This window comes from Nicotiana tomentosiformis, chromosome 5 (genome assembly GCF_000390325.3).
Source record: "Nicotiana tomentosiformis chromosome 5, ASM39032v3, whole genome shotgun sequence".
NCBI classification, from domain to species: Eukaryota; Viridiplantae; Streptophyta; class Magnoliopsida; order Solanales; family Solanaceae; genus Nicotiana; species Nicotiana tomentosiformis.
The window spans coordinates 82543792-82569082 of record NC_090816.1 but is presented as its reverse complement, the minus strand read 5'-3'; the positions used below and the strand labels follow the sequence as shown (position 1 = coordinate 82569082).

General features: G+C 38.8%; 1 protein-coding gene across 1 annotated transcript; it reads left to right on the top strand.

The window, feature by feature from the left end:
• Window positions 1-17164: 17164 nt before the first annotated feature.
• Window positions 17165-17923, top strand: LOC104098380 (uncharacterized). Its single transcript, XM_009605098.1, has one exon. The coding sequence runs from the start codon at window positions 17165-17167 to the stop codon at window positions 17921-17923; it is 759 nt and encodes a 252-aa protein (XP_009603393.1).
• The last annotated feature ends 7368 nt before the right edge of the window (window positions 17924-25291 follow it).

Below are 25291 nucleotides of genomic sequence, written 5' to 3'. Positions count from 1 at the left end.
AGAGTTGACAAAAAGTCTGACTTATGAGCAAACAACCTCGGAATCGGGATTTGAGGATTTCAATAGGTTCGCATGGTAATTTTAGACTTGGGCGTATGTTCAAATTTGAATTTGTATGTTCCTAGAAGGTTTTGGCTCTATTTGTCGAAAGTCAACAATTTGAAGAGTTGGAGAGTTCATAGGTTTGACCTGGAGTTTAATTTGGTATTTTCCAGACTCCTAGTGTGATTTTGAAACCATGCATAGGTTCATATATTTTAATGGAACTTATGTTCAAGGTTTGAAAGTAATCCAAATTGTGTGAGTGTGATTCAGACACTCTTTTGAAAGAATAAAGATTAAACAACTTTTAAAAAAAAATTATTTGGTTGAGCCTCGATTCTTTGTTGTGATATTCCAATAGGTGTCTTGAGACTTTGGATAAGTTTGAATAATTGTGGTTACCTGATAGGTCATTTTGAGTTTTAGCATTTATTACCGTATTCCGAGACCTCGATTAGCTCTATTTAGCATCCTTGATTTGTGTGCACAGTCCGTGTCTTGTTCCGGAAAGTTTTTATGTGAAATATTGAAGAAAATGTGAATCTTTGTCTTAAAAATGGTTTGAGTTGACTACGGTCAACATTTTGTGTAAACTGACCCGGTTCAGTATTTTGACGGTTCCGGTGGGTCCGTATCATGATTTGGGACTTGGGAGTATGCCCGGAATTGAATTCGGAAGTCCCTAACTTGATTTTACGTGATTTGTTGAAAACTATATTTGAAGGTTTAAAGATTTTCGAAGTTTGACCGTAGGTTGACTTTATAGCTACCGGGTTTAGATTTCGGTTCCTGAACTTGGTATAGGTTCATTTGACTATTATTGACTTGTTTGCAAAATTTGGTTCAAAACGGAGTTGATTTGATATTATTCGGATACTCGGTTATAAATTTGAAACTTCTTAACTTTCATTGAAAATTTCATGCATTTTGATGTCTGATTCATGGTTCTAGGTGTTATTTTTGTGATTTGATTCCACGAGCAAGTTCGTACGATATTATTACACTTGTGTGCATGTATGGTTTGGATCCCGAGGGGCTCGGGGAGTTTAGGATAGGCTACGGGTCATTTTTGGACTTAGAAGGTTGCTGGTTTTCACTGTTGCTGATGTCTGGTGTGTTTTTCTTCGCGATCGCGAAGAGTAACTTGAGCTGGGGGTGGATTTCTTCATCGCGAACGCAATGCCTAGGTCGCGAATGCGAAGTACTGGAAGATTACCCTTCGCGATCGCGATCGCGGCCAGCCTCTCACGAACGCATAGTGTTAGGGGGCCTGGGAATAAACTTGATGGTTTCTCTATGTGAACGCGAGCCCTGGCTCACGAACGCAAAGGTCAGGGGGTGAAGCCTTCGCTAACGCGTAGGCCATTCTAGCTGATGTGCATTGTGAACGCTTCTGACCTTTCACGAATGCGAAAAAGCCTGACGCCTAATGACTTAAATTTCTCAAAGTCGGGATTTAACCCATTTTTTCACCATTTCCAAGTTTGAGCTCAGCCTAGAGGCGATTTTGAAGAGATATTTTATCCCAACTTCATAGGTTAGTAGATTTTAACTTGTTTTCTTCCATTTCCATAAACACCCATTGATTTCTAATGTCACGACCCAAAATCCGACTAGTCGTGATGGAACCTAACCCAACCCACTAGGTAAGCCAATTATCAACTATCCAATTCCAATGAATTTAGTAAGGCAATTAATTAAAAGAAAATATATGAAACCAATACATTTCCCCAAGAACTGGTAGTACAAATCATGAGCTTCTAAGAATAGAGTTTACAAAGCTGGTATGAAATAAATACATTATCTGTTTGAAAAGTATATAAACAGAGTTTTATGAATCTAAGGCTACCATGAACAAGAGGCAGCTACAACCGTAACGCAGGTACACCTTTAGATCCAGCTCCCGGCGAACACAGCAACATCAGCAGCCAACATCTGTACACAAGGTGCAGAAGTATAGTATGAGTACAACCGACCCCATATACTCAATAAGTAACAAACCTAACCTTAAGTTGAAAGTAGTGACGAGTTTGTACCAAGGTCAGAGTCCAACTCCAATAACCAACAACAGTTCATAACCACATAAAGCAAGTAATGAAAGAAGTAACCCAAGGAACAAATGCTCAACTAAATCATGATTTTCAAAAATAGCTCTGCCTTTCAAGTGTATCAGTGAAAGTCCCAAGTCGTTTACCGAAGTTACCAAAAATACGAATAAGTTTGAAAACAGTAATTTTTCCCAAAAATCCTTTCAACAATGATAAGATGTTTTATTTTCTTTCAAGATACCGGTGGAAAAATGCATTACTATGCCAATAGACCAATATGTGTGAGAAGTCATGAATGACGTGATACCGTACAGCGTGAGGAAAATACATCTCTATGTCTGTATGTCATGGGTGCATGTCAATGCAATGTATTTCAGTGATAAAACCATATGCATACTTCTTAGAGTATCAATTCACTCAGTCCTCCCCATCACTCAGTCATCACAGTCACTTAGTCCTCACAGTCACTTAATCCTCCCAATCGCTCGGCACTCACACTCGTACTCGCACTCGGCACTCACACTCAGTAGGTACCTGCGCTCACTGGGGGTATGTACAGACTCCGGAGGGGCTCCTTCAGCCCAAGCGCTAAATCTACACGGACAACTCACGTGTTGCACAGACAACTCACGTGCTATAGTATCAATATTTGTATACGCACGGATAACTCACGTGCTATAGTATCAATATTTGTATACGCACGGACAACTCACGTGCTATAATAAAGCCTACAAGGCCTGCTGCAGGCGGGCAGCCCCGATCCATATAATAATAAAGTATATAAAACCAATATGGCTTGCTGCGGCGTGCAGCCCGATCCCATAATTATCCTCACAATCAGGCCCTCGGCCTCACTCAGTTATCAATCTCTCTAGTATCTCGGGCTCACAATGTCATGAAACTAGCCCAAAATGATGATATGATGAATCAATAAATAGCAACAGAGACTGAGAGATGATATGAAATGAATGAACATGACTAAGTATAAAATTTCATTTTAAACCAATAATTCAACAACAATATGATTCTCAGCTCAATTTCTTTAACACATAAAACTACATAGAAAATGCTAAGATTATTTGACTACAAAATTTCACGGAACCAATTACATCACAATTTCTATAGTGCCCGCCCACACGCCCGTCACCTAGCATGTGCGTCACCTACAAACAATTCACATAATACGTATATTGAGGATTCATACCCTCAGCTCCAAGATTAGAAGAGTTACTTACCACGAACACGACGAATCCAATGTCGAGCAAGCTAAACAATACTTCAGAAATCCAATTCTGCACGTATCAACTTCTGAACGGCTCGAATCTAGCCACAATTAATTCGATTCAGCCAATACCAATTATTGTAATTAATTCAATAAAAAAATACTAATTTTTCAATAAAAATCCAAAATTAACTCAATAATCTCCTGTGGGGCCGACGTCTCGGAACCCGACAAAAGTTACAAAATATGAACGCTCATTCAACCACGAGTCCAACCATGCTAATTTTATCAAATTCCGACACCAACTCGGCCCTCAAATCTTCAAATTAAAGTCTATGACATTTTCTACTATTTTCAACCCAAAACACTAATATGTTGATAAAAACAACAATAGATTCATATAATTTAACCAAAACTGAGTTAGAATTACTTACCCCAATCCATAAGGTGAAAAATCGCCTCAAAAATCACTTCAATCCGAGATCCATAGCTCCAAATGTGTTAAAATGGCCGAAACCTCAAAATATAGCTTCTGTCCAGGTATTTACTCTTCACGATCGTGAAGCACAAAAATTTCCAGCCCAAAATTTGCACTTCGTGATCGCGGAAAACCACTCGCGATCGCGAAGCACAAACTCCCCAACTCTTCCAGATAGCCTATAGTATAATAGTCATAACGTTTTATACAACACTCCAAATGATAAATGGTTTGATTTTCTGAAAACTAGACATTAAGGGCTATAACTTTCATTTTTGGATCATCTTCATATTCCTTGTAGATTGCGAGATATAAGCTTCCAAAGTTGGGTTAGTGCAGCAAAGATTTTGTTCTGCGCGATCGCGAAAGAGCTTCCGCGATCGCAATTCACAAGGCCCCAAACTGCTGTTTGCTCTTCGCGAACGCGACAAAATTTTCGCGATCGCGATGCACACCTCTGTAGATAGAAACCAGCAATTAAAAATGGCTTAGAAATGGTCTGAAACCACCCCGAAACTCACCCAAGCCCCTCGGGACCTCAACCAAATATACCAACAAGTCCTAAAACATCATACGAACTTAGTCGAAGCCTCAAATCACATCAAGAAACGTTAAAACCATGAATCATGCCCCAATTTAAGTTTAATAAAACTACAAAATTCCAAGTTCTACATTCGATGCCGAAACCTATCGAATCAAATTCGATTGACCTCAAATTTTGCACACAAGTCATAAATGACATAACGAACCTATTCCAATTTCCAGAATCGAATTCCGACCCCAATATCAAAAAGTCAACTCCTCGGTCAAACTTCGAAACTTAAATTTCTATTTTAGCCATTTCAAGCCTAATTTAGCTACAAGCTTCCAAATAATTTTTCGGATACGCTCCTATGTCCAAAATCGCTATACGGAGCTACTGGAATCATCAAAACTCTATTCCGGGGTCGTTTACACATAAATCGACATCCAGTCACTATTTTAACCTAAGCTTTAAGCCTTGGATTTCATTCTTCCAAACTAACTCCGAAATACCTGAAAACCAAAACCGATAATTCACACAAGTCATAATACATCGTATGATGGTATTTAAGACTTCAAATAGTAGAAAGGAGCATAAATACCCAAAACAACCGGTCGGATCGTTACATCTAACCTTTTATCTATGCTTTTCGTGGAAGAAATTAGGGATTTAGGTAGAAATTGGGGATTTTGAGAAATTGAGATTTAGACCTCAAATGGAGGTCAGATTTCGAAACTATTCACATAATCGGGCTCGGGGGCGAATAGATTATTGAGTTTTTGTTCGAATCTCGGGTTTTGACCAAGCGGGCCCGGTATTGATTTTTGTTGACTTTATCCAAAATCATTAAAGATTGAATCTTTTTGAAATATGGGTAGTTTCTAAAGCTTATTTTAAATTGTTTGAACTATATTTGGTTAGATCTGATTGGTTTGGAGATGCATTTCAGAGGAAAGGACCTTGTTGAGCTTTGATTTGATTGCGGAGTGAGGTAAGTGTTTAATCTAACCTTGACTTGAGGGAATTAGGAATTTTTGAACTATATGTGTTGTATGGATTTTGTGAGAAAACAGCATATATGCGAGGTGGCGAGTGTATATATGCCGTCAAGATATTTGTTTCCGTGTTTCTCGTTATTTCATGAATTATCTTATTCCATGCCTTAATTATTACATGATTTATTTGACTTCTATGTCGTAATTGTTAATTGTAATTTATTTATTCTTGTATTATATTGTTTGTCCCTTCCATGACTCCGTGCTTAATTGCTACTTTCCTTTAACTGTTTCACTTACACTCTTTGACTGTCACATGCTTTACTTGTCCTATTATTTTTGTAATATTTATTACATTCTAAGATGTAGTTTCATTTGCGCGAGTTGTTGAGTTTGTTAGATACCGATAAACCTTTAAATTAGAGACTTCGAATTTTAAAGATACTTGGATTATTATGTGGTCCTTTATTGCCTTGTACTTTTACTCTTTGATGTAGAAATTCTAGTAAATTGAGTTATTGGATTGTTTATGTTAATTGGAAGTATTTGGGGATTGGGTTGTATGCCGCAACGGAAATTGAAAGATATTGAATTGAAATGGTGGAATAAGGGAGGATACTTATTGACGGTCAATTTTGACCCTCCCTTTTAAAATTAATTTATTTATAATTAATAATTTACAATGAATGTTTTGAAAATATTTTCTATCAATAAATACCTCTTTCTAAGAATTAATTCAGTATTAGTTTTTAAAATTAATCATTTGGTATGAGTATTATATAATTAAAAATATATTTACTATTTTAGGATTATTAAAATAATTTCTATGCGTAAGTTTTATAATTAACTCAATAAATTATTTCTTAAAATAGTTAATTAGTTTACTATTTTAATAATTCAAAATTAATGTCCTAGTGAAGTATTTTACCAATAATCAACTGCATTAATTAGTGGTATTTAAGAATTATAATTTTTACTATATTTTATTGAAAATAATTAAGTTTATTTAAATTAATTTCAAAACAGTTAAAAACCAAAAGGCTACAATTGCAATTCTTTTATTAATTACAAAGTGGCTACCATTTAAATAATTTCTAGCCCAAATACAAGGCCCAATCCGAAATGACCCAGTCCAAACACCCATCTCATTTGCCACCTTGGTGATCCGTGATACCCTATCTTAGCCAATGAGAGCGTGCCACATCACTCGCCTCTCTCACTCACAAAATAAGCATAAAGTCATCTGGGTCGTTCATTTTTTGATCAATGACCCATGATTTTCACTTCATGTTCTCTTTAATTTTTAAACACTCAAACCATTTAATCCTAATAGTTGGATTTCAGGAATCCAACGGACACCGAAATTCCGCCCCAAAAATCTTTAATCCTTGATTTATTAGGGCCGTTGATCTAATGATCCAACGGCCCAGGTTCTATCTCCCAACTTTAACCTAAAGACCAACCAAACTTCCCCCAAACCATGATCATTCTACTCAAAGACTCGGCCGCCTCCATTCCCCTTTCCTCTCTATTCTCTCAACTCCCATTACCCTAATAAATCAAGAAAACCTTGCACAAATTTGTGAAAAGCCTCAAATCGCCCAGAAAAAATTCCTTCTGCCCTTATTACCCAGGATTCTCGCTGAATCCTTATCATTTTGCCTTTGAAATTCATTGCCCCAAATCCGAAAACCCTAGCCTGGAGAGGAAACTTCAAATCAACCATGGCTTTTCAAATCCATGGCATGCATGGCCTTTCATTTTGTCTTTAAACTACAAAGCTCATCATTCCTTTCCTTTTTCGCCATTCGATTTCAAAAGCCCTATTTGAAGAGGTCACAACAAATAGTGAAATTTTAACTCGACAGACCTCCTCCTCTGTCTTTTCAAATCAAAGGCGAGTCTGGGACATTAGATGGCCTCAATGTTGATATTCAACACCAGTGGTCAAATGCAATGACCTTTGAGTATTAGGGTTCTAACCAGTGGTCCTTCGCACCTCATCGATTAGCTTCTCTCTTCTCAGGTAAATCCTCAAACGATATTCCCTTTATTCTCTTTCAGTTTCAATCAATATTGCTATCATTTTCAATCTGTCATCACTTTCCACTATTATTTTGAATTCTTTGAAACCCTAGAGCTTTAAATGGCACTATAAGTAGAGCTTTTAATGTTCTCACCAAAGACACAAAAAAATTACGAACCGATCACCTAACACTGAAAAGAAACGCACACACACAAATACTGAGAAGTTTATGATTCCAAGCCTTAGGTTTCTTACTGTTTTTCCTTTCTTTTTGCTAAGTACTATTGTTAGTCTAAACTTGAGGTTTCTGGGATCTTACGCGACTGAAAGAGCTCTCGTTTGGTCTGCTGCTCTCAAAAAGGTCAGCACATCTCTCATTCTTCTCTTTTGTTCATTTTATTTGAATACTACAAGCATGCTAAGTTAGGTTATGAACATTACAATTATTTTTATGGTGTTAATATGTTAATACTTGTGTTCAGTTAGTTTAATGGCTACTTGTGATTAGTTGTCTTGCTATGAATCTTTAAATGATGATAGATTAAACTATATAATTGATTCTTGTTGATCTTATTTCCTTAGTTTCCAACAGTCTACATATTTAAGTTATTATATGTTCATGTTCACATGAAAATCATAGCTCTTATTGACAATCAATAACCTTTATCCTTGCATGTAGCATCTCTGTAGTTTGTGAGCTTATGAAGTTAAACTTATATTTTGATAACTATGATTGGATGAATTTGAAGGGGTTAAGTTTATATCCTCTATCCCTTTAAACCTTAAGCAGGAACTTTGAGTGTTTATATGCTAGCTTCCCTGCTTATGTCTGCTAGACTGTTTCTGAGTTACTACTATGGTCTTTCACTTTGTTTTAGTTGCTTGTTGCTTCTATTAACCTAATCTTGTTTGAACTAAACCTCTCCTTTCTTCTCCCAGTAATCCTATTGTACACACCTGTCAAGGTTAACTTATGTTTTCTCACAATGTGATCATGATCCTTGTTCTTTCTATTTGTTATAAAGACTAATATTGGTTAGACTGAACTTAACTATTTTCTTGATAAGTCAAAACCCTCAACAGCATATTCATTTGGTATCATATATCTTATCTCTTATCTTTAAAGTTATCATTCATTCATCTTTGAAAAGCTTGCATGCATTTTATCTTTTAAAAGGACCTAGTCACTCTGCCTTAACTAAGTGACAACTTGTAAAAAAGAAAGCATGATTATCTTTGGTATCCATATACTAACTTAGAATTACGTTTTGAGTTAAACCTATCCTGATGTAGTTTCTTTCCCTTATCTGAAACTCTTTTGCTTAAACTAATCCTACAAAAATATTTAAAGTTTACCCTGTTTACATAAGAATCATTAGTGCATTTGAAGTGTTTAAGTATCTGACTGAATACTGCATGCTCTTGTTTAGTTCTTGATTATATATCCTATCTAGAATTGCCCTAATCCTTGCACTCTCGATAACTTTTAAACCAAGTCTAATCCACAAAGTCTCATAAGGATCCTTGCTGATGTTATCTAAATTTGATGATTTGTTAGGAGCATGATTCTGTAGAAATCCATTGGGATTCCATGTTGTAGTCTATAAATTGCATACCTATTAAAAGGCTTGATCATGTCCAGGATATCTTTGACAACCTCTGTAAATGATTAGTCATGACTGTGTTGCTTGAATTTTCATTGCTGATTCTATTTTAAAATGTTAATATAGTAGTACCGACCTATATATGTGCTGAAAGCAAAGTAAGTCAGTTCCTACTAGGTTTGCCATACATAAGAAACCTCTGCATATGTTGAGTTGCTGCCGTATAGCTTTGCCTTTCTTGGAATGTTATTCTACCCTAAATTTAGACCTTTGTAATATGCTTATGATGCTCACATGTATGTGTTTCAGAATCATATCTTTAGAATTCATGTGGTATATGTTTGTTTCGTAATTCAGTATAGACTATATGTTCTTATGTTAGGAGGAAACATATATATTTTGTGGTAGGCAATGCTATAGCATTTAATTTACATTGGAAGGGCCTCATTGGCATTTAAACCCGTAAAAAAAATATGTTGTTAGTTTTATGGGTATTTGGGAGTGGAGTTCAACTCTAGGTTAGGCTGCCCTCCCCAACACAAGCATTGTCCTGGGTAACTTTGAAGTGTTGGGGGATCCAAAGGAAGCATCGACCTTGAGTGGAGCTTCCTTCTTAGCCCTTAATTAATTGACGCATTTACTTCTTTGAGGGTTTAATTTTTAATGACAATGAAAGAACCACCACATTAGTATAATTTCTCACAGTATTGATTATTGTTTGTTTCAATTGTTTGTGTATATTCTTGTCATGTATATTTGAATATGCTGAGAATGTGGAGTATATTTCTAATGACCTTCTTTGTTCTTTTGGGCATATGTACATTTGGGCTTGCTGAGTTCCTAAAGAGTTTAGGCCCAAACCAGCTTTGCTGCATCTTTGAAGAGTCCAGTCTTGCCATATTCGCACCTCTCAAATTGTTGGGGCCTACCTTATTGAGGCCCAATCATCAGAGTCCAGTCCTATCTCCCTACTTCTTTCGTTATTGTTCATTATTTCCATAGCTTAGTTTACTGCCTTTATTATTTTTCGCTTTCTGCCTTCGTTGTTTTATCATATTTTATTCTCACGTATTTAACACTCATATATTAGATTATGTACTTTACCTTCATGATTTAGTATTACATGAAACATAGGCAAATAACTAATATAGGACTTAAAAGGAAATAGGTAGTAATAAATATTCACCTCCTTTAATTATAATTTGCTTATCTTGTATACTCACCTTTCTTAAAGATTATGAAGCTCAGGCCTTTAATCAAAACGCATCAGTCCATTTTCAAAAGAAAATCAGAAAAGAATTGCCGGATTTTACTAACATCGATTTTCTCATAAAGGCAATAAGGTACTGCCATCTCAAATGAATTTTCAAAGATTCGCTTCTTCAGAATTTTTAAAACCAAGGTACATTTAAAATCACTTTCCTACAAACATCTTTTAAAATTACTCTATCATCTATCTTTCAAGGTACTTACCTCATGACTTAATAATCATAAACTTTAAAATATAGACCACTTTCAAACTCTCCTAACCTTCAATAACTCTTTTATAATCCTACAACCCTTCTAAGTGTTACATATACTCCCTTTAATACGTAGTAAGCCATGCCTTAGTAATAATTAAGTATAGTATAAATAATTAATTCCTTAAAATTAGTCTAAGTCCTATGGAGCTACCTCAGGTAGATTTTAAGGGGTGCCTAACACCTTCCCCTTAGAAGAACAAAAACCCTTACCCATAATCTCACCGGTTCGAAGAACCCCAATGAATATAACTTAGTAATTGAATAGGTACCCTAGTATACCTTTAAATATTAGGTGGCGACTCTCTTTCATCAACAACATAGAAAACACAAGTCGAATCCTATCTTGACTAGTGCAAAAGAGGGTGCAAAAACATGGCGACTCTGCTGGGGATATCACACTTACATTTTGACCTTAGAAGACTTAGACTAATTTGTCCTCTAGATTTATTTATACCTTGCTTTGATATGCTTACCTGCTTTATTTGCTCTTTATAAGTATTTTCTCTCTATGATTACTATATTTATTACCGATACACCTGTGTTTATTACTGCTTTATATACACTGTCATCACATTTCTTCCAATCGAGTCTTGATCGTACAATATCACACACAATGGCACACAAGGGATATCTTTAAACCCTCCGAACCTTTTTTTCAAAACTCTCTAGTTTCAGAGAATGGCTTTGTTACGTCAACTGACATAACTTCTCGCATCCTTCAGTCCAATCTAAATGTAGGAAATACTCTACACTAGTAAAATAGGTCATATTGCATAAACCTTGGGTGAGTGGGTCCTTGGTACCGACACACAATTAGGAAAGCCACCTTGATGTCAATGGGTCATGCACCCAACGACATAATTTCTGTGGAAAGACAAACAAACTTGACAAGACACTTAAGGATCCGAAGCAAACACTTACCCAAATATCTTTCTTTCACCGACCTCAAAAAATGAAAACCAACCAAAACATCCCTGAAATCAGCATGGCCATGGGAGCACCACATAAGTTGAAATAGTGGTGGAAGAATATTCGTCAGGAAAACGAAGATGAGGTTCGGACGCACCTAGGGGCTTTAACCTCATTGATGAACATCCGAGCAGACAAGGTGCTCACTCGCCTGTTGATAGAATTTTGGGATATGGCTAAGGTGGTGTTCTAATCTGCCGATAGTGAGCTGGTACCGACATTGGAAGAAGTCACAAGTTTCATGGAGCTACCGTTCAATGGAAGAAAGCTAGTATTGCCAGTTACTATGCCCGGTTATCGATTCTTGGATGTTTTTGGTCTTAACAACAACAGAAGCCTCAGACGTATCGAGGACGGATGGGTGAGTCTCGACTGGATGTTTGATAGATTTGGGCACCGCGAAAGCTACGAATGGTATTCAGGGGAGTTTCAATGTGACCAGGAAATGTGGGAGAGTCTCAGGCCTATCACTTTGGCAACGGCACTGTTTGGATTATTGGTCTTCCTGCAGCGAATGGTCTGTATCAATATCAACCTGTTACTAGTGATCCAGGCAACCTTCTGTGGCAATCTTCAAGATATTCTGGTGCCGATGGAGTTAGATAAGATGCTAAGAGCCTTGTCCGCATGTGCATGAGGGTCTGATTTCTTTAAAGGTTGTAAGTTGCTGCTTCAGATTTGGGCCATTGAACACATCTTCCAGCGAGAGGCCACCATCGACTACTTTGTGGGTGTCAGCAATATGATCCGCAGCCACAATGAAAGAATGAGACATAGGATCTCCCCGCATGGGCAATAAGAATTGAGAGAAATAATAAGAATAGGAAAATGGATCAACTGGAAACCTTCTTGGTTAGGTGGAAGGGCAATCTTGAGGACTCCTCAGAAGTACTTCATTGAGTTGATCGGACTGGAAGGCATTCAACCATACTCACCCCTGTGTGTCCTCAGACAATTCGGGATGATCCAACATGTTTCTCTGTGGACAAGGATGGCGATGTATGAGGATGAGTACATTGGCCAGATCATATTCACGGGATAAGAAGATTACAAGAAGAGTGGAATGACCTGGTGACAAAGCCTATGGTTAAAAACTCATGGTGTACTCCCTAGTATTACGTCTGGATTAACGAAGAAAAAGAACTAGCCCGGCCAAGCAGAGAGGGTATAGCCTGGTTAGAGGACGCGGTGGTTACTTTACAGATTTACCATGAGATCTTGTTGTATTATCCTGTGACCACATCAATGCATCATCAGGTGGTCCCAAGATCCATTGACCACATGTTGCCACCTGCTGAAGAGGATGATCAGGTAGTAGAGTGCATCTAGATAGAATCAAGCACATAGCCAGAAGAAGATCTGGAAGAGCAGTCTGAATTCAATGACGATTATGAGGAGTTTGAGGAAAACTCGGAGGATGATCCGGAAGAGGAGCCTGAGGAAGAGAAAGTCATGGGAAACGACTCAGGGGATGGTTATTAGAGTTGGTTGATTTCCCTCTCTTTCCCCATTTTGTACCTTTACCCCTAGGTTTCTCTTTTACTTTCCAAAAGGGCGAATTGTCCAAGCCCATGCGAGTTCTATGAAACAATAAAGTCTAGAAAAATACAATCCATGGCAGCACTGCAAGCGGTCAGCAAGGTCATCAAGTCAGGATCAATCGGTAGTGGAAAGAAGAAGAAAGAGGACGTCTCAACAGTCGTCCCTTACTACCAACCCAATCCACCTCACGGAAGCACCTCTTATTCCCCAAACAACCACTCACCACCACCCACTTATGCTCCAGTCTATAATACCCAGCCATTTACCACCTTCAACCACAATACAACCCTCCTCGAGTCAACAACAACCAAAACCCACAACGGACATATGCTCATATCCAAACCACTACTCATCAGAACCGACATGTTTATGCATCACGCACTCATCCCAACTTTGAATAGAGGGGTCCTAGAACTTATACCCCGATTGCTGAGCCTCTGGCCCAATTGTTTGAAAGGTTGAGAAGAGCGATATTGATACACCCAATCAAATGAAGGGTTCCTGAACATCCCTCCAAATATTTTGATGCCACTAAAAGATACGTGTATCATTCCAATGTACCTGGGCAAGATAATGAAGACTGTTTCATGTTGAAAAATAAAATTGAAACCCTGATCAAGAGTAGAGCCATTCAGTGCACTCTAGCACCACCAAATGTGAATCGCAACCCACTACCAAATCATCGAAATCAGGGAGCTAACATGATCACATTAGACGAAGAACATGACCTGAAGGGAACAATTGTCACTATAGGGAATGCAGAAGCCGCAAGGATACCTTATCAAAAGGCTCCAATCATTACAGTTCAACTAAGGCCTACAGTGACGGTTCAAACTTATCCGCAGCAACCTGCCGATGCTACTCGAGATGAAGGAGATCGGGAGTACAAAACAGTCCCATGGACATGCCAGCAAAAGAGAAAGGACAAAATGTCAGACTCTGTCGCATCATATGATATGACTTGGTCGGGGAGAGAAAAAATTCTAAGGAGGAACAGAACAGCCCTAGAAGCCGCTGAGTTTTGGAACAGAATGTCAAGCAAAGAGTATTCTTTGGAAGAGCAGTTGAAGAAAACTCCAGCACAGATATCTATCATGGATCTATTAATGAGCTCTAATATTCATAAGGACACTTTGTTGAAAGTACGAAGTGGGGTAAGTGTACCAAGTAACACCACTAGCGAGGCGTTGGTCGTGAAAATTGGAAAAATGGTCAAAGCAAATCTGATCACTTTTAGATGCGATGAACTTCCTATCGAAGGTGCAAGTCACAACAAGCCTCTTCACATCACTGTCAAATACGGGGACAAAGTGGTGTCCCGGGTGCTAGTCGATGGAGGGTCAGGAGTCAACATTTGTTCACTCTCCACCCTGCGGGAGTTAGGAATTCATTTGAGGGAAGTCAAGGAAAGCCACGTAAGAGTAAGAACCTTGGATGGTTCGCAAAAGGATGTTATTGGAGAAATTTATCTAGCTTTGCAAATTGGGCCGGTCGATTTTTTGGTATTGTTCCAAGTGATGGACATCTCCTCTTCTTATAATTTGATGCTGGGTAGGCCCTGGATACATATGACAGGGCCCATGCCGTCTACTTTGCACCAATGCATAAAATTCAAATAAGGATGCCAAGAGATCGTGGTTCATGATGATTGGGGTCAATCAGCCTATTGGAGTATGTTTTCCCATTCATTGAAGGGCTGGACGGAGTTGCCTTCCACACAGTGGAAATCATGCAGACTACTGAGATGTAGAAGACTGAACAAAATTTGGGAATGCAGTCGCCGTATATATCCAAGATGGCTATGAGGGAGATGATGAAATATGGATACAATCTAGAAACATGGTTGGGATCCAAGTCAGATGGAATCACAAAGCCAATTGAACATAATGGGTAGAAAGGAAGGGCTGGTAGAGGATATCAGCCTCTGTAAGGGAAATCTCGCACTGTTAGCTCCGAGAAAAAGGTTTTTGTGCCAGAGTATGTTTCAAGTTCGGGACAGAGTTCAGTACCCGAAGATGATATCATTGACAGGATGGGAAAGTTATTCATGAATATGATTGAAGAATATTGTGAAGGAACTGACATCAAGACACCGACTATCAGGGATGCCGAACTAGGGGAAGAGCTGTAGGATTGGACATCCAGTCCATCTTTAGTTCACCGGGATTCATGGTAGTATGGAACTATAAAAAATGTTTCTTTTGAAAAGAGCACGGTCAATTGAGGCTTGTACCGTGTTTGTACCCTTTTGTCATTTTCCTATTGTGAATGCTTAAGACATTCCCCTTTTGATGAAATAAAAGAATCATTTTCCTAAATATCACAACTTTGGTTTACTGCTTTATTTATACTTAGATTTTCTTTTTAGTAATCAAACCGATAAAAAACCGTGTTCCACGATTATGACATAAACCCAAACCGCTAAGTGAAATGACCCAGATTACGAGGAATATAACGAGAGTATGATGCCAGACAATCTCCCACAGTAGATCGATTAGCTGGAGAGTCAGAAAAAACCCAACCTTGAAGAAACGAAAGTGGTCAATCTTGGAAGCGAAGAAGATGTAAAGGAAACCAGAATCATCATTCATCTAGAAGCCGAGAAGAAGGAAAAATGATTGAGCTCCTCTGACAGTACATCGAGTTCACATAGTCCTATGATGACATGCTAGGAATAAGTACCGACATTATCTTGCATCGACTACCCACTGACCCAACCAGACTGCCGGTCAAGCAGAAGCCCAAAAAGTTCAAACCTGATTTAAGTCTGAGGATAAGAGAAAAGTGACCAAACAGATAGAAGAAAATGTAGTAAGGGTAAACAACTATCCAAGCTGGATGGAAGACATCTTCCCAGTGCCCAAGAAGGATGGAAAGATCATAATATGTGCGCACTACCGGGATCTCAACAAAGCTAGTCCAAAGGACGATTTCCCCCTGCCAAATATCCACATCCTCATCGACAACTACGCAAAGCATGAACTGCAGTCGTCTATGAATTGTATCATTGTATACCATCAAATCTTAATGCTCAAGGAAGACGCAGAGAAGACATCTTTCACCACGCCTTGGGGAGTCTACTGTTATAGAGTTATGTCGTTCGGTCTCAAGAACGCCGGCGCCACCTACATTAGGGCCATGGAGACCCGCTTTCACGATATTATCCATAAAGAGATTGAAGTGTATGTGGATGGTATCATCATAAGGTCTCAAAAGATTTCAGAGCATTTGGACGACATGAAGAAATTTTTTGAATTCCTGTGAAGGTACAGTTTGAAGTTAAACCCAGCAAAGTGTGCGTTCGGAGTCCCAGTTGGGAAGCTATTGGGGTCCATTGTAAGTAGGAAGGGGATAGAACTGGATCCATCAAAAGTCAGGACCATCCAAGAATTACCACCACCAAAGAGCAAGAATGATGTCATGAGTTTCCTGGGAAGATTGAATTACATCAGTCGTTTCATAGCCCAGTCCACGGTAATCGGTGAACCCATTTTCAAGCTGCTAAAGAAGGATGCTGCCACGAAATGGATGGAGAAGTGCTAGAAAGCCTTCGACAGAATCAAAGAGTATCTTTCAAACCCGCCAGGTTTGGTTCCCCTCAAACCAGGGAAACCATTGTTTCTCTATTTGTCAATCTTGGAAAATGCCTTCGGCTGTGTGCTAGGGCAGCATGACGATACCGGGAGAAAGGAGCATGCCATCTACTACTTAGCAAGAAATTCACACCATGCGAGGCCAAGTATACCCTGATAGAACAAACTTGTTGTGCTCTGACTTGGATTGCTCAGAAGCTAAGGCATTATATGTCAGCATACACTACGTATCTGATATCTGGGCATGACCCACTCAAATACATATTTCAGAAGCCAGTGCCTACCTAGCTAAATGGCAAATTCTCCTCAGCGAATTTGACATTATGTACATAACTCAAAAGGCTATCAAAGGGAAAGCTTTAGCCAACTACCTCACCGAGAATCCACTGGATAGAGATTACGAACCGCTTACAATGTATCTCCCCGATGAAGAAGTACTATTTGCCGGGGAGGATATTGCAGAATCATACCCCGGGTGGAGAATGTTTTTCGATGGAGCAGTAAATTTCAAAGGAGTCGAAATTGGGGCAGTCCTGATTTCAGAATTTGGATAACATTACCCAACATAGGCAAAGATAAGATTCCCTTGTATTAATAATATGGCTGAATATGAAGCGTGCATTCTTGGAATCAGAATGACAGTCGATATGAACATCAAAGAACTTTTGGTCATAGGAGATTTCAATTTGTTGATACACCAAGTCCAAGGAGAATGGTCCACCAAGAATGTCAATATACTGATGAACTTGCACTGCGTGAAGAAGTTGTGCAAGAAGTTCACAAAGATTGATTTCAAGCACATCCCCAAAATTAAGAACGAGTTTTCCGACACCCTTGCAACCTTATCATCTATGATTCAGTATCTAGACAAGAACTACATTGACCCTATCGAGGTAGAGATCAGGGATCAACATGCCTATTACTTCCATGTGGATGAAGAACCAGATGGTAAACAATGGTATCACGACATCAAGAAATTCCTTGCAACCCAGGAGTACCCAAAGAATGCTACTAATGATCAAAAGCGAGCCTTCAGGAAGTTAGCAAACCATTTTTTCCTCAACAAGGAAGTCTTGTACAGGAGGACCCTAGACTTAGGTTTGCTGAGATGTGTAGACGCCGCTGAAGCAACCAGACTACTTGATGAAATACATGCAGGGATGTACGGACCCCACATGAATGGGTTCACATTAGCCAAGAAAATTTTGAGAGATGGATACATTTGGATGACTATAGAAAGCGATAGTATCCGCTATGTGCAGAAGTGTCACCAGTGCCAGATTTATGGAGATTTCATCCAGATTCCACCAAATGAGTTAAATGTAATGGGTTCACCCTGGTCGTTCGCCGCTTGGTAGCTATCGACTATTTCACCACTAGGGCAACACCATACATGTTGGTATACGATACTGAAGCGGTGATACCCCTATAGGTCAAGATACCGTCCTTAAGAGTCATTCAAGAGGCAAAATTGAATGACACGGAGTGGATACGGATCTGGCAGGAATAACTCATGCTCATTGACGAGAAAAGAATGGATGCAGTATGTCATGGCCAGCTATATCAGAACAGGATGGCCATCACATTTAACAGAAGAGTGAAGCCTCGCCAATTCACACCGGGGTAGTTGGTTTTGAAGAAAATCTTTCCCCATCGAGAAGAAGCCAGACGAAATTTTGCACCAAACTGGCAAGGTCCTTATGTTGTTCACCGTGCACAATTAGGTGGAGCTTTAATCTTGGCAGAAATGGATGGAAGAGTCAACACGAAGCCTATCAACTCAGACATAATCAAGAGGGATACATTGGCAACCCACGTAGGGTTTGATTTCTCTCCCCCTTTCTCTTGTAATAGAAAAACCAAATATTATTTTTGTATATTGTTTAGGAACTAGACCAACTTGATTTACTTAAAAAGGAATAGGTAGGAAATCCTCATTGGATTCAGTCGTCTTCGGAAATTGAACTACGTTCTGGCATGATTCCACTTGGATACGTAGGTTGTCTGAGTCAGACTCGACCATTTTCATTATTAATCTTATCATTTTGCATATGTTGTAATCGAACTACGCTTCGACCTGATTCCATTTGGATATGAAGGATGCCTGAGTTAGGCTCAGTCATTTTCATCATATCTTATCATCATCCCACGAACTACGTTCACACCTGATTCCATTAGTTCTAATTAGGACGCAGTCGCAACAGCAAGTAGCCGCGTTTTTAGAGGCATCACAGAAGATCGACATCAATAGGATGAAGTTCTCAAAGGAATACGTTCACGTGTGGAGAACCTTTCGTAACATATTAGAATCCGGAACGACGGCATTTTCCTTAAAAGAAAACAAGTATTTTCAAAATGTTTTCTAAAAATATATATACATATGTGTATACAATAATTTGTTCCATCTACCGAACCTCGTGGCGTAATCATGTCAAAGTTAGGGGCAAACCAACACGGCGGTCGACACAAACCAACTCCCCCTCCCTACTAAGAAGTTTTCTTTGAGTGTAGAGTCAACAAGGAATAAGGAAGCACTAGGACCACACTGGGGCAAATGACGAATTCACCACTTGCATAAGATTATCTCTCCTCCTCTTTTACTTAACATTTTCTAGTACAGCTAAAAGCTAACTCTTGAATCCTCTGTAGGTGCCTCGGAATCAGACTGCTGATACGGAAATTTGTACATAGCAAATCGTCCGCTCACCTAATCGGAGCATCTTGTACAAAATGGACAGTCGGCTTCACCAATCGAAGTCTTGTATATAGCAAACCGCCAGTTTAATCAATTGGAGCACCTTGTACAAAATGAACGTCAGCTTCACCAATCGAAGTCCTGTATATAGCAAACCGCCAGCTCAATCAATCAGAGCGCCTTGTAAGAATCGAACGTCGGCTTCGCCAATTAGAGCCTTGTATATAGCAAACTGCAAACTTAGCCAACAAAAGCAATTCGCAGAACCACTCCGTTAATCACGGACACCGGAATAGACAATCGCAAACTTCGTCACCAACGTTCTGCCAATCGATGTCCGCAACCTAGTTTTGCAGTCAAGAGTATCTTTTGGGCATGATTTTATTATATTTGCTATTACTTTGAATGTTTTAACATTTTGTTCGTGCAGCTTTAGGCATGATTATGATTTTAATCGATGACTCCCGAGCAGAGAATACTTTACATTTCAGTGCAAAGCTCTCCCAATAAGCGTAGATGCACTTTAGAAATCAAGCTCTCCCGAAAGCGGAGACATTTCTCAGTGCAAAGCTCTACCAACAAGTGGAGACACACTTTACCAATAAAGCTCTCCCAGCAAGCGGAGATAATTTTTGAACTCTTTGACAGCTGCAGAACGGTACACAGCCTGGCTAACAAATCAAGTCAGTATCAAGTATCCCATCATCCCAATACCAAATAACGGCTCGCCGACTATCGGGCATCATCATTCCTGCATCATTTACATCACATCTTAATATATTATGCATTACAATATATTGGTATGTGTGTATTTTATTTGTTTTGTAGGAACAAACACCGTAGTATGGAACTTCTTCTTAGCAGCAGACCGAACTACAATGCTATGGGGAAAGCCAACCCAGTAGCAGGCCTAAGATCCCAACTCAAGACAATCAGCAAGCTTAAAATTTTGAATCATTCAAATCAGGCCACAAAATTTAAGCTACCATGAGTGACCAATCTTCTGTCTCGCCGTATCGTCGCAATACGATACTGGGACAATTCCTGCGAGTGCTGCTTCCCCAAAGTCCCTACTCCAGAACTACATGAGGCTTGATGCTCGTTAAGCCTGAGGAATGTAAGCAATTCAAAGCCAAAATTCGGCCCCATATTCCCAAATCTTTCCAGATTCTTCCTCAACTCAATCCTACAAATTCACCATTTCTTGCAATACCTGCCTAAAAGTCGAGACAAAAATGGCTTTGGTTTAGTTTCTCTGCCCGAAACCTCTTTCATCGTCTCCGATCATAGAGGCGCAGCTGTTGACGGCCAATTTTGACTCTCTCTTTTAAAATTTAATTTTTTATATTTAATAATTTATAATGAATATTTTGAAAATATTTTCTATCAATAAATACCTATTTCTAAGAATTAATTCAGTGTTAGTTTTTGAAATTAATTATTTGGTATTAGTGTTATGTAATTACAAATATATTTACTATTTTAGGATTATTAAAATAATTTCTATGCGTAAGTTCTATAATTAATTCAATAAATTACTTCTTAAAATAGTTAATTAGTTTACTATTTCAATTATTCAAAATTAATATCCTAGTGAAGTATTTTACAAATTAAATTAATTTCAAAAGAAATAAAGATCAAAAGGCTACGATTGCAATTCTTTTATTAATTACAAAGAGGCTACCATTTAAATAATTTCTAGCCCAAATACAAGGCCTAATCCGAAATGACCCAATCCAAACACCCATCTCATTTGCCAGCTTGGTGATCCGTGATACCTCTCTTAGCCAATGAGAGTGTGCCACGTCACTCGCCTCTCTCACTCACATAACAAGCACAAAGTTAACTGGGCCTTTCATTTTTTAATCAATGGCCCATGATTTTCACTCTATTTTCTCTTTAATTATTAAGCACTCAGACCATTTAATCCTAACCATTGAATTACAGGAATCCAACGAACACCTAAATTCCGCCCCAAAAATATTTAACCCTTGATTTATTAAGGTCTTTGATCTAGTGATCCAACGACCGAGGTTCCTTCTCCCACCTTTAACCTAAAGACCAACCAAACTTCCCCCAAACCCTAATCATTCCACTCAAAGACCTGGCCGTCTTCTTTCCCCTTTCCTCTTTATTCTCTCAACTCCCATCACCCTAATCAGTTAAGAAAACTTTGCACAAATTCGTGCAAGGTCTCAAATCGCCCAAAAAAACATTCCTTCTGCCTTCATTACCCAGGATTCTCTCTGAATCCTTACTTAATTCGCCTTTGAAAATCCTCCTATAATGTCAAACGAATCAATACATATCTATCTCTAAGTAATCTTATATTGCATTCTCCTTTGATTCAACATTGAGCTGGAAATATTTTGCGTAACTCTTGTAGTTCAGTCCATCCATATGAGAACTTGCCTACTACAACATACTGGAGTCCTTCTATGACGTTCATTCGTTCAACTTCTGCTTCTGTGAACTTAACAAGAGGCTGCCCATTCAGAAAAGTTGCTCGTCTAACAGGAATTGGCTCAATAGTAGGTCTCAAATTGGAGTTCGCAATCACTGGATTATTTATCACAGCTGGCTTCAGAATATTGGAGTAATCTTGTGGCTTGAAGTTGTTATTTGTGGTCATAGTAATTGGTGAGATGGTTGGAGGAGGATGACCAGCCGTAAAGGGTTGTTGGTCACTAGCCAGAAAAGTCATGGCAGCTTGAATCGCTTGATGATTGTTAATGTCCTTTGGATTTAGTGGAGCAACTAATTTATTGATGTGGAGCTGGACATTTTGGTTAGAAGTTGCTGATAGCTTAAAGGTCTGTGGGTGCTTTGGTTTATCAAAATTGGTTGAAATCTTTGGGTATGTGCATGTCATTAGTAAAGTGGTGCTTTGAGTTTGTATGTGGGAGGGATGAGAGGCCTGAACGTCGACTACCTGTGAAAACGCATTCTTAGGCAAGATTTGATCACCACAGTTTTGAGCTAATTCTTGGAAAGTAACATGATGGGTAACATCCTGATTACCCTGAGCAACATGAGGATTAGTCTGGACACCCAAAAGGGCTGTCGAATTGGCCTTGACATTTTGTCGACTAGCTTGTGATCTCAACTCAAAAGAATCACCATTTTGAAATGTTGTGGATTTTGGCTCAATGAAGTGTTGATTTTGGAAGTTGTTAGCAATCCGCTCAGCAGTAGGAGTCAATTTGTATTGGTCTTGAGACAATTGAATCACCGTAGCATCCTTGCCGACCAACTGGTTTTCACCGAATATTTGCAGCACTTCTCGGAAGATGACTCGGACGGTGGAATGCTCTGAATTTTTGTGGAGAGTTATAACATGAGCTGGAGAACATTTCCCACGGCTTGGAATCTCAATATTTGACTTATATTTGACCATTGGAATTTTTGAAGAAACTATGTGTTGTTGCGCTACAGTAGTCCGTGTATTGCTATGAAGATTTGTAACCGGTGGTAATGAAATTGATGATGAAACCAATTGGGGATTGTGCGCATTGATAGTGGGTTTGTTTTGGGACAGGTCCGGTGGAATTCCACCGCTGGATGGTGAAGTTGTGTACATTCCGGCTAGTGTGGAGAATTTGGAGCCATGGTCATCAGTTATCTACAGCCATAATCTCAGATTGGGTCTTCTATGCTATTAAATCAACAACAAAAAATTGGAGAAGAGACACACACGTACGGAGAGATTGGATATGCTGGCTATGGTGATGACTTTTTGTCTTCTTTTTCTGATTATATTATGGTGATGATTTTGATGATCAGAAAAGACAACCTTGGCTAGAATTTGTATAAGAATTTATTCTTTGCTTCTTTTAAAATTGGAACTAGTTTGAGGGATTTGACTTATTATGGGGAGCCTGTGGGCATTTTGGATCGGTAGGTTCGAAAGTTGAGATCAAAGAATATAGCTTCGGTGATGGTTCAGTGAAAAGGCCAGCCACTAGAGGAGGCTACTTGGGAGACTGAGCAGGAGATGCGGAGTAGTTATCCACACCTATTTGAGAATCAAGGTATGATTCTAAACCCGTTCGAGGACGCACATTTATTTAAGAGGGGAAGAATGTAATGAATCTGTCGGTAAGTTTGTGTATTATAGCCCCCATTCCCCTATTTATCGCTTCTTATATGTTCATTTTTTGGTTATGTGACTTACCAGGGTGGTTGGATTGGTTTCGAGGAGGTTTCAGAGTGAATTGGGAAAGTTAATCCCAAGGTTAAAGGCTTAAGTTGAAAGAGTTGACTGGAGTTTAACTTTTGTGTAAATGACTCCGGAATGGAGTTTTGATATCTTCGATAGCTTCGTAGGGTGATTTTGGACTTAGGCGTATGTCCGGATATTGATTTGGAGGTCTGTAGGTTGGTTTGAGACTTTTTGGCGAAAGTTAGAAAGTTGAAGGTATAGAAGTTTGAGAAGTTTGACCGAGAGTTGACTTTATTGATATCATGTTCGAATTTTGGTTCCGAGAGTTGGAATTGGCCCGTTGTGTCATTTGGGACTAGTGTGCAAAATTTGAGGTCATTCAGAGTTGATTTGATATGGTTCGGCATTGGTTTTAGAGGTTGGAAATTTATTAGTTTCATTAGGCTTGAATTGTGGTGCGATTCATGATTTTGATGTTGTTTGAAATGATTTGAGGCTTCGACTAAGTTCGTATTGTGTTTTAGGACCTGTTGGTATGTTTGGATAGCGTCCCGGGGTCCTCGGGTGTGATTCAGATTAAGTTCAGCTTCATTTTGGACTTTGTTGGACTGCTGATTTTCTGTGTATCCAGTTTCCTCTTTTGCGATCGCGAAGATTTGTTTTTGGAAGCTGAAAATTTATTCTTTGAGTTCGCAATAGTAATCTCGCATTCCCATAGCTTTGTAAGGCTCAGGTCATCGCAGATGCGAGGAGGTTCACGTGTTCGCATAGAGGAGTGGTCAGCTGGAGCATCAGGCTTTAAGCCTACGCGATCGCGTAGATGTACACGCGTTCATAAAGAGTCAGGTCTGGTAAGCATCATGTTCGTGACTGTGTCTTCGCGTTCCCGTAGACTAATTTGGAGGGCAGTGATTATTTGTTCTTCGCGATCGCGACATAGGTCCCACGATCGCGATGCATAACACCTGGGCAGAATGTTTAAAACTCATTTTGAGGGTTAAAGTTATTATATCATATTTTGAGTTGTAGAGCTCGGTTATGGGCAATTTTGGAGGGTATTTTCACGTCTTGAATCAGTGTAAGTGTTTTTGACTCGGATGTGTTCATTTATCATGATTCCATCATTGTTTTTATCATTTATTTAGTGATTTGGAGTAGGAAAATTGGGGATTTTATTGAAATTTTTCAAAAATGAAAAATGGAGATTTGAAGGTCGATATGAAGCCAGAATTGGATGATTTTGGTATGGTTGGACTTGTAATCAAATGTGTGTCTAGAATTTGTGAATTTTGTCGGGTTCCGAGGTGCAAGCCAAGGGTTGACTTTTTGATTTTTATAAAGATCAAAACTTTATTGTTTGAAGTTGTTTCCTACTACATTATTTGTTGCTATTGAGTTGTTTGTGACTAGATTCGAGTCGTTTGAAGGCAGATACGCGTGGGAAAGGCTTGTTGGAGTTTTGATTTCCACGTTTTGAGGTAATTAACGTTTCTAAACTTGGAATTGAAGGTAGTTATCCCTGAAAATAGTGTTATTTGTGTTGTGTTGGGCGTGTGGGCGTACACCGTGGAAATCATGGTTCGGGTTGATTTTTGTACTGTATTGCTTTCAAGTCTTATTTTATCCATGCAATCCCTACTTGTTAGAGTAATCTGTGATTCATGTTTAAAATCATGTTTAGGCTATGTGCTTATTCGGTTGAGACTTAATGAGGTTATTTATATTATTTTGAGTTAATTGCTTTAACTGTAATTATATACTCAGTCACGATTCTTAATTTGAATATCATATCTCAGTCTCTATTATCATTCATTGTTACATCACATGTTATTATTGTTTGGACTGAGTGGTACGAGATTGTGAGCCCGT